We start from the raw sequence: 13378 nt of genomic DNA on the forward strand, positions 1-13378 counted from the left end.
AAAGAAAGAGAGAAGAGAAGAGAAGAGAAGAGAAGAGAAGAGAAGAGAAGAGAAGAGAAGAGAAGAGAAGAGAAGAGGTTCCCCAAAGTCCCCAAGTAACCTTCAGCCTGTGGTGCTGCACGCCAGCAGTGATGGAATTGAGAGGCTAAGGCATGAATGAGGACTGCTGCAGGTCTGAGGACAGCCCGGGATGTACAAGGAGTTAGTTAAGCCTGGGCTTCATAAAACCTTGTCGGAAGGAAAGAAGGAAGGGAAGGAAGGAAGGGAGGGAGGGAGGGAGAGAGGGAGGGAAGGAGGGAGGGAGAGAGGGAATCCAGAAATTCTCAAAGTGTTCTCAAGTTTCACCAATCAACAAAACTGAAATACCCAGTGATTTATGACAAGAATCTACAAACTTTCTCCTAAAAGAGTCAGACAGTAAATACTTTAGGGTATGCAGACACACATGGTCTGTTACATATTCAATGTAGATATTTTTAAAAAAACATTTATTTATTTATGGGATAGGGGTAGCACACACATGTGGAAGTCAAAGGACAACTTTTTGGAGTCAATTTTTTCCTTGTCCATGAGGTTCCCTAGAAACAAAGTCAGGCTGTCAGGCTTGGTGACAAGAACCTTACCAACTAGCGAGCTCCTGGTACAGTCACTGGTTTAATTTTAACTTTTCTAGATTATAAAGACAAATTCTGGGCTGGGTGTGGAGGCTCACAAGCAATCAGGAGCCAGAAACTAGACAGGAGGGTTGCTGGGAGCTCAAACCAAGCCTAGGCTACACAGTTGAGTTCCAAGCCAGCCTGGACCACAGAGTGAGATCCAGCCTTAAACAACAAAATTCTTAGCTAAGAATCACACAAATAAAGGCTACATGGGTTACCTAGCAAGACTCTGGTCTTTAAGAAAAACAGGGTGCTGGGGTGGAGGAGGGTAGAGACCGCGTGCTGGTTAAGAGCATGCCCTGCTCTTCCAGTAGACACAGTTCAATCATCAGCAACCATATCAGGTGGTTTACAATCACCCATAAGTGGAGCTCCAGCCTCTGGCCTCTTTGGGGACCTGCACTCACATGCCCACACAGTCACAAACACTTAATAAAAAATTAAAAATAAGTATTTAAAAGAAAAATTTCAAGACAGGGTTTCTCTGTGTAGACCTGACTGTTCTGGAGCTTTCTCTGTAGACCAGGCTGGCCTCCAACTCACAGAGATCCATCATCTGCCTCTGTGTCCCCAGTGCTGGGATTAAAACACTAAGACGTAAGGGTAAACTATGGTGAATTAAACCAAGCTACAATACCTATACAAGTATGAAACTGGAAACAATGAATACAGATATGAGAATGAAAAACTAATGCATACATCTGAACAAAGCACCTCAGCAAAGTGAGTTTAACTTTCTACACGCTAATATACTCATCTAGTTCACATTTCTACTTTCCATAACAAAACTGATACACATGTGAAATATCATCCAACCACATCAGCACTTGAACTTTATGTTAGTGACAGCATGGGAGGTTAATTATCAAAACTATAAAAAAGCTTAAAATCGAGACTAAATTAAATTCAAGCTATCAACTTTTTCTTTCAAATTCAGATGATGTAATGATCGTTCTTCAGATGACATGTATTGATAGGAATAAATATAAACTTTACATAAACATAGATAAGGCCTTTAATGGTAGAGATCTACATGAATCAGACAAGAACAGATGCTTATCTTATTAAGGAAGAAAAAAAAAAGGAAATCACACAATCCTATGCACAAGATTCATCTATGCCGGGCAGTGGTGGCACATGCCTTTAATCCCAGCACTTGGGAGGCAGAGGCAGGTGGATTTCTGAGTTCGAGGCCAGCCTGGTCTACAGAGTGAGTTCCAGGACAGCCAGGGCTACATAGAGAAACCCTGTCTTGAAAAACCAAAAAAAAAAAAAAAAGATTCATCTATGAAAAACAAGAAATACCACGGTCTCAAAAAACCAAAATGAAATACTACGGGTTATCTATGTGTATATACAAACTTTAGTTCTTAATGAACACACACAAGGTTTATTTATATGCATTAGGTAGATTTTTTTTTTCTTATTTCAGCATTTTAAGAATAAAATGGGAAATGGGGGGCTGGAGAGATGGCTTAGCAGTTAAGAGCACTGGCTGTTCTTCCAGAGGACCTAGAGTTCAGTTCCTAGCACCTAAATGGCAGCTCACAACTGTCTGTAACTCTTGTTCCAGGGGATCTGACACCCTCTCATTAATGCATACAAAATAAAATTAAATAAATTTTCAAAAAGAATAAAATGCGGTTGTAGGGATGGTTCAGCAGTTAAGAGAACTGGCTGCCTTTACAGAGGACCTGGGTTCAGTTCCCAGCACCCACATGATGCCTCACAACCAGTAACTCTAGTTCCATGGGATCTGATGGCCTCTGCTGACCCCCACAATACTAGGCACCCATGAACAGGCAAAACATTTAAACACATACAATAAAATAAATCTAAAAACATTTTTTGTTTGGTTGATTTTTTTTTTCTTTTTTTGGACAGAGGATTTCTCTGTGTAGCCTTGGCTGTCCTGGAACTTGGTCTGTAGACCAGGCTGGTGTCGAACTCAAGAAATCTGCCTGCCTCTGCCTCCTGAGTACTAGGATTAAAGGCGTGCACCACCACCACCCAGCTCTACAAACAATAAAATGGTGTGTTATAAAGTTCATGCTGTTTGTCAGGCTGACAAGATGGCTCGGCATGTAAGGGCATTTGCCTTCGAGCCTGACCGGCTGAATTTGATCCTGAGGATATGCATGGTAGAGAAAAACCAACTCTCTAACCTCCTACATACACTTTCACGTGTGCATGCTGAAGTAGACAAACACACACACACACACACACTAATAATAATAATAATAAAATTCATGTTTGAAAATACCTTATGTATCTTCATTCATTCTGGGAAATTCTGTGAAAAGCAACTAAAACCAAATACTAATTCTATCGGTGATAGAATTTCAATAATGCTCTCAAAATGCCCCACACCCACGCACAAACACTAATTAGATTCAGTGGATTATAAACCAACCAACCAACAAAAAGAACCTGAAATTAGTAGGAGGCATACTGAGGAGGGCCCAAGGAGAGCTGAGGGAGAAGAGGGTAGATATGATCCAATATATTATATACACATAGGAAATTCTCAAAGAATCAATTAAAAATCTAACCAAAAAAAATCTTCTCCAAATGACTGGTGGCATATGCCCCTAATTCCAGTAGAGGTAGAGACAGGAGGATCAAGAATTCAAAGTCATACTCTACTTCATATGGAATGGCAGGCCAACCAGGGGTACTATAATAGACTATAACCTAAACATCACCCACCTTCTCTAAAAGTACTCAAAACTTTTTCTTAATACTCAGCAATTCCTCAAACTGAAATGTTTAATATTAATGACAGGAATCAAGAAAACATTTCTATAAGCAGTAGACAGGAAATACTTTTAGGCTCTGGGGCACACATGATCTGTTATTTATATAGTCACTAGCTTTGTTTACATTTTAGGAATATAAAAAAAAAATCTGAGCTGGGGGCAGTAGCTCCCACATGCAATCTTAGCACTAAGGAAGCAAAACCAGGGAGATCCTTCCTCAAACACCAACAAAGTTCTTACACAAAATATCACACAAAAATAAACCACTGGAGTTAGCTTGGCAGCCACAATTTGCCAAACACTGATTTCTGAAAAGCAACCAAAAAAGTTTGCTTTAAAGTATATTATATCAAAGGCTTCAAAAATCACAACAAAGTCGATTTGTTTCACGTTAATAAAGGAAGATGACATCATAGCAATTAAAAGTGATTAACATGTTGAACCCTATACCTTCATAAGGAAACCTCAGGATGGGAAACCTAGTAACAGAAACTTCTAGCACTCATATTACCTATGAATAGGAATTTGGGTATGTCACATGTGTATGCCTAAAACATACGTCTCCACTTGAAAAACAGCAGCTGAAAGTTGACCACAACACCAAAGCTTAAATTTCCTTTTATGATAATTGAAACTATTTACACATTCAAGAAATCCAAACTGGTCAGTCTGTTTTAAATGTCATCTACCACTGAAAATTAAGAACAGAATTTAGAGGGCTAGAGAGATGATGGCTCAGTGGTGAAGAGCACTAACTGCACTTCCAGAGGTCCTGAGTTCAATTCCCAGCAACCACATGGTGGCTCACAACCATCTGTAATGGGATCTGATGCCCTCTTCTGGTGTGTCTGAAGACAGCTACAGTGTACTCATGTGCATAAAATAAATAATTAAAAAAAAAAAGAAGAACAGAATTTAGAGACTGGTGGTAATTTAATTTGTAAGGGTGACTGTACATTAATTAGGAGCCAGGGATGGTGGGACAAATGGCTCAGAAGGCAGAGGCTGGAGGATCTTTGTGAGTTCAAGGACAGCCTGGTCTATACTGAAAGACACAGGAGGACAGCCAGAGTGTATACAGTGAACCTTTGTTTCAAACTTAGTATTTATTGTGTCTGACCCATTGGTCACCACCCACCTCTTTACTTTTGTCTAAACAACAGCGCTTATATATTTGATTTAATCTAAACTCAAAAGATTCTCATTAATATCTAGACACTATCACCAAACAAACTGAGTCAAACTCAAAGTCTAAGCAACACGCTAAGCACTGCATCACCAAACAGCCTCACATCACTCTTACCTAGACTGGTGGGCTTGATCAGTTCGTCCAGCAGGTCATAGAACGGTAGCTTTTGCAGCTTTATGTCCGGATGGACTGGGTGCAGCGCTGACGTGAGATGTGGGAGTTCCAGTTCATGTTTAGGTCCCAGGAGAGAGACAGGGAGGAGTGGGGACGATGCAGGGTGCCCATCGTACGTGAGCTGTGGAATGGTGGATGGAGAAAGAGTCGCTGGCATAGGACTTGAATGTACGTTGGGGATAGACAAGTCCGCAGGCGTCATAATTTTCTGAGGGAACCGCCGCCTGTAGAGTTCTTTAATTTTCATTTGTACAGCAGGACTACAGCCAGCCTTTAACAAATGCAGGGCTTTTGTCAGAAGTTCGTGTTTGCGTCCGTGCTTGTTCCTCCCAGCGTAGCCCAACAGTACTTGGAGTTCAGAAACTCTAAGGCTCATAACCATTTGCTTAGAGAAAAAAGTAAAATGTAAAATATTAGTATCTGAAACCATAATTTACAATTTTAAAATTTTTATTTAGCCTCTTCATAGTTTGCTCCAACGCCAGCCCATTTACCATCCTATGAACAAAGTTTAATTAACAGCAAAGAGACTTTAAAAGTAATATGCACACGTTTACGGATTTCCACGTGAGATTGATTATAAAAGAGCCGGGATCGAGATTACATTATGCAGGCCCACACTGTGCTTTATCCTACTGTCCCGCGATATCCACAAGTACTCAGTAATTATCCAGAAGCACAGACTGTGAACGGGAGAGAGTAGCAATGTGCCCGCAGGAGTCTTCCCACCTTCTTGGGGAAAATCTGTTAAGTATATTAAAGCCAGACACCCCATCTCAAAACCAGTCACATTACCAAGTACTGCTCTAGACTAACTCTGGAATTCAGGAACAGTTGCTATCTTCCTGTGGCTTACCTCTTAGTCTTTGCTTCTATACCGCTAGCTGGCAGTCTCATCAGATGCTAAAGCTTGCATTTCTCATTTAAGCCATCAGGAATTCCATCTGTACAACCATAACACGTGAAGCCATACAACAGAAATCTACTTACCTTCATTAATCCTGAGTTCACAATTTATTTCATCACTGTTGTCTACTTCCCACCACCTTCTAAGAACATGGAGATCTAATCTGAACCTCCCACTTTAAAGTTCACACTGCTACTTATGGAAGCCCTATCTCTGATAGGAAATCCCCGGATGGACACACACCTGCAAGCTTACATTCATTCAATCCTCTATTCCTTAACTGTTGGATTCTCTGGCCTCATATCAACACCAACACACAGTGGCTGCACTGCCTCCCTACCTCCCCATAGCACTCATTAAAAATACTCTTTCTCAGCTAACACATTAGACCAGTGGTTCTCACTGGTCGTGACCCTTTAACAGAGTTCCTCATGTTGTGATGAGGCCCCCACCTTAAAATCACTTTCACTGCTACTTCATACCTGTAATTTTGCTGCTGTGATGAACTGTAATGTAAACATCTGTGTTTCCCAATGGTCTTCGGTGACCCTTGTGCAAGGTTCACTCGACTCCCCTTTCCAACAATCCATCCACCGCTCCACCTTCAGGCCCAGCTTCCCCAGCCTGTCCTAGCAGATTTGAACTGTTTTACTGTCTATCTCTTCTGGCCATTTCTCGGGTATTTATTTTCACAACTATCCTGCTGCACTGTCATTTCTATCTATCTGGTGATTCCTTGCCTAGATGGAGATTCTCCAGGGCTGATGACTATTCTAGAACTAGGGCCTGTGACCACTTTATCTTCTGCATCTAGAACCAGAGTTTGTTATCAACTATTTGAAGAGTGAAGGAATGAACAAGAAAAGCATGCCAGAAGCAATGGAGGTAGAGTGTGCAGTGGTGAATCATTCAAATCAATGCCCAAATTCTCGTGCCCTACAGAGACGTACAAAGATATAACCCAGACTTTGGGAACAAACTGCCAACATAATGGCCGACAACTGCAACGGCAGCAAGTGGGAGGCTGAGGGAGGAGGACCTAAGTTCAAAGCCAGTCTGATACAAGTATTTTCTTTTTGAATATTAACAAAGACTGCAAATAGGACAACAATGGTATCTCCTCCCTACTCACTAAAGCATCCAAGAAAGGTATAAAATAACTGGAAAAAGAGAACTGTCAGGCATGATGGAACATATCTGTAATTCTACCACTTAGGAGGCAGAAGAAGGCAGATCTTTTTGAGAGTTCCAGGCCAGCCAGGGATATACAGCAAGACCCTGTTAAGAGAGGAAGGGAAAGGGAAGGAAGAATAGAATAGAGCCAGCACAGCTGAGTGGTTACGGGCATTTACTTGTCAGTCCTCAGCATCCACACAATGGATAAACTACTTCCTACAAGTTTTCCTCTGACCTCCATATGGATGTCATGATACTCACATCACCCTCCTAATGTATGTGCCTGCATGTCTGCATCAGTGTATGTACATGTGTGCAGGAGACTGTAGAGGTCGGAAGAGAACACCGGATCCCAAAGAAAGAATGATTAAGCAGTGTGAGCTGCCCAAAAGGGCAATGGGAGCAGAACCTGAATCCTCTGGAAAAACAGCAGCAAATGCTCTTAATCATTAAATCAGCTCTCCACTCCCAGAAATGGATTATGAATCTTAAGCTGGACACCTGTGCTCCTAGTACCTGGGAGGCTGAAAAAGAAGGAACCCAAGTTTAAGGCCAACTTGAACTACAATAGGAATGATCCTTATTTCAAGATAACTTGTTTTTGATGAAACAACATCAAGCATCAAGGATTAGTAATTAAAAATAAATTGGGAGTTGGCTGGTCTTACTTTTGTGTTGTTGTGATAAACCACCATGAACAAGACAACTTACAGAAAGAAGGGCTTATTTAAACTTACGGTTCCATGATGAATCCATCATGGCAGAGAATTCTGACTGCAGGTGGCAGGAAGAGATGAGAGCTTACAACTCAAACAGCAAGCAGGAAGCAGAGAGAGTAAACTCAGAATGGAATGAGACTTTAAACTCTCAAAGCCCACCTCCAGTGAAATGCTCTTTCCAGCAAGGCCACACATCCTAAAACTATCCAAACAGTGCCACAAACTGGCGACCAAGTATTCACACATCTGAGCCTATAGGAGACAGTCTCATTCAAACAGCACAAACTATCATAGTGTTTCTTCTCCACCCCCTACTCCCAGCCTTGTGATAAAATACTCTGGCAAAAGCAACTTCAGAAAAGGGGACTACACTGGCTCAGAACTCAAGGGCACAGTTGATTATGGTGGGGAAGTAACATGAGGAGCTTAAGGAAGCTGACACACCACATCAAATTCTAAACTGAAAACAGAGCGCCGAGTGCATCCATGCTACTCAGCCCCTTTTCTCCACTTACAAAATCCAGAACAAACACTTGCTATTAAGAGCCAGGGAATGGTACTGCCCATACTGGGCAGGTCTTCCCACACTGATTAACAAAATCGAGATGCTCCCCCACAGGCATGGCCAGAGGCCCATCCCAGGTGATTCTAGATTCTGTCAATTAACACTAGCTAGCAGTCATTACATAGGCAAAATGTACTTGTTCTAAAACCGGTAGGGAAGGGAGAACAGTATGAAATTTTAGAGAGAAATAACTTCTCTTTTAATTCAATTCTATCCTCTAAGCCACAAACAAAAACAGCAACTTTTATCCTTAATTGTGAATATAAGATTAAGTGTAGCACAGATGTATTTCTATGCATTGTCACTGACAATTTACATAAAATAAAATCTCTTGCTTGAGGGATCAAAGAAAAAGTTAAATGACAAAATAAACCTGACAGCTGTCAATTACATTTGGACTGCCTCAAAAAAGGCAAAGCAAACAATAGCAACCATTAAAGTAATACTTACATATGCACTCAAAAGACAGCTGCTACCAACCAGTCAAGGTTTCTAGTTTGGACTTTTAAAAAGAAGAAGATTTATTATCATGGTTATGTTGTTGAGATGGGTATCATAATTTTTTGCCCAGGCAACAAAGAATCTGTTGAATGCCCATACTAATTCTACCTCAAATATAATAGAGACATTTTGAGGAAACAAACAACATGCCTTTTAATTGAAGGATGGGAATTAATTTAAAATAATGAACATAGTTTACTTCAATTTCCAGTTCAAGCGTCACCATTTGAACTTTCCTTTAAAAAAAAAAAAAAAAAAGCTTTGGCTAAGATGTATGTGGGCTTAATTTACCATTAATTGCACCTGTGATAACCTTGCACAGTGAAAGGCGAGGTGGTGTTCCTGGCTATTACTGGAACAGCTTTTGCATACTCTTAGGAGACAGTAATAAGTACAGTATTTCAAGAATTGAAGAAGGGGTCAGCAAAGGTCCAGCCGTCTGAGGCATCATTCAAACGAAAGGCTGCAGAAGTAATTCATGACGCAGAAGTCCTGACAACATACAGGAAAACAAATCATTGAAGTATTTCTGAGATGTTGAAATGATATATATTTTAATCTGCAATGTGCTTAAAATTCTTCACTTGTTAAAAGAGCAAAATGAACACTTACAACTAAGGATAACATTAACCACGATGACTATTAGAAACCATCACCTCCTAGGGGATTCCAGCATTCTGTTGATGACATCCTTGGATGACAAGAGTTCTCAGAATACTAGGGGGTTAAATGGTTGAAATGTGTATATTGTGCACAGAAGAGTATTCTGTGATCTTTCTAAAGTGTTTTATTTGTAATCAGATAGATATATACTCAATTTTAAAAACTTTTTGTTTGTATTTATGTGATGTACACCCGAATGTGGATGCCCAAGGAGGCCAGAGTGGGGAATCATCAGATCCCCTGGAGCTGGAGTTCTAGACAGTTATAAGGCATCTGATGTGGATGCTGGGAACCAAACACAGGTCCTCTGGAAGAACAAGCCACTGTGCTCCCTCCAGCCCCACATGCACATTTTTAAAACTTATTTTTTAAAAAATGTTAGTTATTTACTTAATGTATGTGCATGAATGTTGTGCCTCAATGTATGTATGAGCACCATGTGCATGTCTGGTGCCCTTAGAGGTCAAAAGAAGTCACTGGAACTAGAGTTATAGATGGTTGTGAGCTAACACGGGTCATAGGACTTGAACCTTGGTACTCGAAAAGAACAAGTGCTCTTAACCATTGAGGTATCTTCCTAGCTCATGGACACATTTTTAAAAAACCTAAAAGTTTCACAAGAAAGAGTTCTTTGCTGCGCTCTCAATTTTAGCTACTGCTTCTGGAGTTTTCACCATCTGTATGACAGTTAATTTTTCCTTAAAGGTCTCCACTGACTTCTAGTTATAAGAAATAATGGTTTTAGATGTCAAATCTCCTCCCCTACAGTCTCCCCATAATTTATGATTTGAGTCAATTGTCTCTGCTTTTTAATATTTAGACATTATTACAATGTCTAAATAAAATTCACTGCTGAGCTCAAAGTACATCACAATTACTCTCTTTTCATATACTTTTGCCCTCTTTATACTTTATACCATTTTTATGCCTCATTAATAACCTACTGTTAACTCATTGGCATATTCAAACTTTCTTCTCAATGTACTCAATTACGAAATGTAAAACTGTTTTGTTTTAACTTTGGCTGGTTTTATATTTTATTTCCTTTTTATGATTTGGCTTTCTTTTGAGTTGTCTTGTTTTGTTTTTGAGACACAGTTCTCCCCATATAGCCTAAGCTAGCCTGGGAACTTACTATATAGCCAAGACTAACTTCAAACTCATTATCTTCTGACACCTCAGATCTGAGTGCTAAAATTATAGAACTCGCTTTTCCTTAGAACATAGCCCTAGTAGCCAGCTCCAAGGCCCCAATGTAGCTAGATCTGAGCCCAGTGCACAGTTACGGTCACAGAATTCCCCTTTGATATATCCCAGAATCTCCCATCTGTATCCCACACTGAGCCCTGTTTCTTTGTCTCTGTTCCTCCTTTCTCTTCCCTTAGTGGGTTATTTTCTCCAGTAGATTTCTGTTTTTGTTTGTTTGTTTGTTTGTTTTGAGACAGGGTTTTTCTGTGGAGTAGATTTCTGAGAAAGAAGGGGGAGGTGTCTTTTTTATTCCTTGCATTATACAATCTACACTTCCTCACACTCAATCCTCAAATTTGGTTTAATATAGAGATTTAGAAAGAAAATTAAGCAGGATTTTGAACACATTTCCTTATTTTCTATTTCCAGTGTAGGTTAGACTAGGGACTGATGAGAAGACTCAGCGGTTAGAAGTACTTGCTGCTCTTGTAGAGTGCCTAGGCTCAGTTCCCAGCATTTACATGGTGGCTCACCACCATCTTTAACTCCAGTTCTAGGGGATCTGACTCCCTCTTCTGATCTCTGAGAGCCGGAGGCATGCATGATACACATACATGGAGGTAGAACACTCATACACATACTATATATATATTTTAAAAATATTTTTTAAAATTTAGATGCTATGCTATCTGCCTCCCAGCACTTGGGGAGGTAGAGGCAAAGGGATCAGAAGTTCAAAGTCACCCTCAGCTAAACTATGTGTTTGATGCCAGCCTGTGTTCCAGGAGACCCTAGCTCAAACAAACAGCAGCGCCAGTACCATTTATCTCTATCCCTTCATGGTTACCTGTGTATCTCCTGTCTGGAAACTTGTAGAATTTCCTCTTTAGGTGTTCTCAAATTTTTCAGCATCATGCCTCAGAAATGAATTTTTAGCTTGTTTCTACCTAGGCTGGTAACTGTCAAGTTTTTACATTTAGAAATGCATGCCCTGGAGGGTTTCTAACAAGTCAGTCTCCCCCCCACCCCCGGGTGTGTGTGTGTGTGTGTAGGTTGTTGTTGTTCTCTTTCTTCACAGCCTGCTGTTTAGATCCTAAGCTTAAAAAATAAAATTAAGTGTCCTCAGGGAATTACAGTGAGGAATGGAATGTCTGTCATTCCAAAGACCCTCAACCTCCTTTGTAGATACATAAAACTTATACACACAAACCACACACACCTATTCACAAGGGGAAGAAGTCCATTTGGCAATTAAATAGAAAGTGCCAGTTTTATACTCTCATTAGCTGTGACCTTCCTTATTAAAATGTGTATGGGGGGCAGAGGGCTAGAAAGATGGCTCAGCGGTTAAGAGGACTGATTGTTCTTCCGGAGGTCCTAAGTTCAATTCCCAGCAACCACATTGGTGGCTCACAACCATCTCTAATGGGATCTGTAGTTCAGCTACAATGTACTCATTTAAATATTTTTTAAACAGTGCAGTGGTGGCGCATGCCTTTAATCCCAGCACTTGGGAGGCAGAGGCAGGTGGATTTCTGAGTTTGAGGCCAGCCTGGTCTACAGAGTGAGTTCCAGGACAGCCAGGGCTACACAGAGAAACCCTGTCTCGAAAAAACAAAAACAAAAAATAAATAAATATTTTTTAAAGATTTATTTATTTATTTTATGTATTTGAGTACATTGTCGCTGTCTGCAGACATACCAGAAGAAGGCATCAGATCCCATTACAGATGGTTGTGAGCCACCATGTGGTTGCTGGGAATTGAACTTAGGACCTCTGGAAGAGGAGTCGGTGCTCTTGACTGCTGAGCCATCTCTCTAGCCCTAAAAAAGTAAATCTTTAAAAAAAAAACAAAGGTTGTACCCACACTGTGAGCCAGACTAAGGAGGATGCTGCAGCTGAAGCCGATCTCTCCCAGTCACATCCTGCTGTGCTGGTTTCATGTCAGTCACAAAGGGACTGTGCATTGGGAGTCCACTATCACTATATAACCCAGTATAACCTAGAGTGAATTCTTAACAGACAAACAGTTAATGATGTCATATTTCAGATACAACATTATTTTCTGTAAGTCTAAAGTTCTATAATTACATACACTACAGGCAGCCATGGTGACTCATGCCTTTAATCCAGCACTAGGGAGAGGCAGGAGGACTGATGGAGGTCTGTCATCTACAGAGTTCCAGCCCAGTCTGGTCTACGAAGTAAGGTGCAGGCCTGCATGGTGCAAAGTGAGAGAGCCAGGCCCCTCCCCCTCCAACCCCAACAAATTATTAGACACATTAAGGAAAAAATAGTAAAATAAAAACATTTATCCACTATTTAAAAATAGTCAGATTATTCAATGAAAGTAAATTCTTAATTCTGGACCATTTCTGCTCTTTCCCATTAGAAATCATTCCTAAGCTGGGCACAGTAGCTCACGTCTGTAAGCACAGAGTCTGAGAGACTGAGGCAGGACCACTGCTATGTAGGGCCAGACTAGGCTACTACATAGTGAGTTCCAGAGTAGCCCTGGCTACAAAGAGGCATAGTCTTTCAAAACAAACAAACAAGCAAACAAACAAGGAAAGGAGAAGGATAAAGATAGAAATCAAATCACAAAACAATTAATAACCAACTGGGAGATTAGCAATTTGTCAACAATATCTAGTTCAACCAGAAAACCTGGTCAGACAGTTTCTAGTCAAAGCAGTAAATCAGGTTGGCGGCACCCCTCTCCATGATCATCGACCTCCCAGGCTCTCATCTGCTATTTACTTCTCAACACAGACAACTGGAAAGTGATCTGCAGCACCAGCCCTGCAGCTAGCACCTTCATCCCTCAGCCCCCCCCATCTGCAGCACCAGCCCTGCAGCTAGCACCTTCATCCCTCA

General features: G+C 40.8%; 1 protein-coding gene across 1 annotated transcript in view; it reads right to left on the bottom strand.

Annotated features, from left to right (window-relative positions):
- Positions 1-13378, bottom strand: part of Pias1 (protein inhibitor of activated STAT 1) — an 89780-nt gene that overhangs the window by 56322 nt on the left and 20080 nt on the right. The window contains exon 2 of the mRNA XM_028752340.1: positions 4722-5166. Within this exon, the coding sequence (XP_028608173.1) occupies positions 4722-5166 (445 nt within the window). The remainder of the gene's footprint in view (positions 1-4721; positions 5167-13378) is intronic.

Source organism: Grammomys surdaster, unplaced genomic scaffold (assembly GCF_004785775.1).
Source record: "Grammomys surdaster isolate TR1022 unplaced genomic scaffold, NIH_TR_1.0 125896, whole genome shotgun sequence".
Lineage (NCBI taxonomy): Eukaryota > Metazoa > Chordata > Mammalia > Rodentia > Muridae > Grammomys > Grammomys surdaster.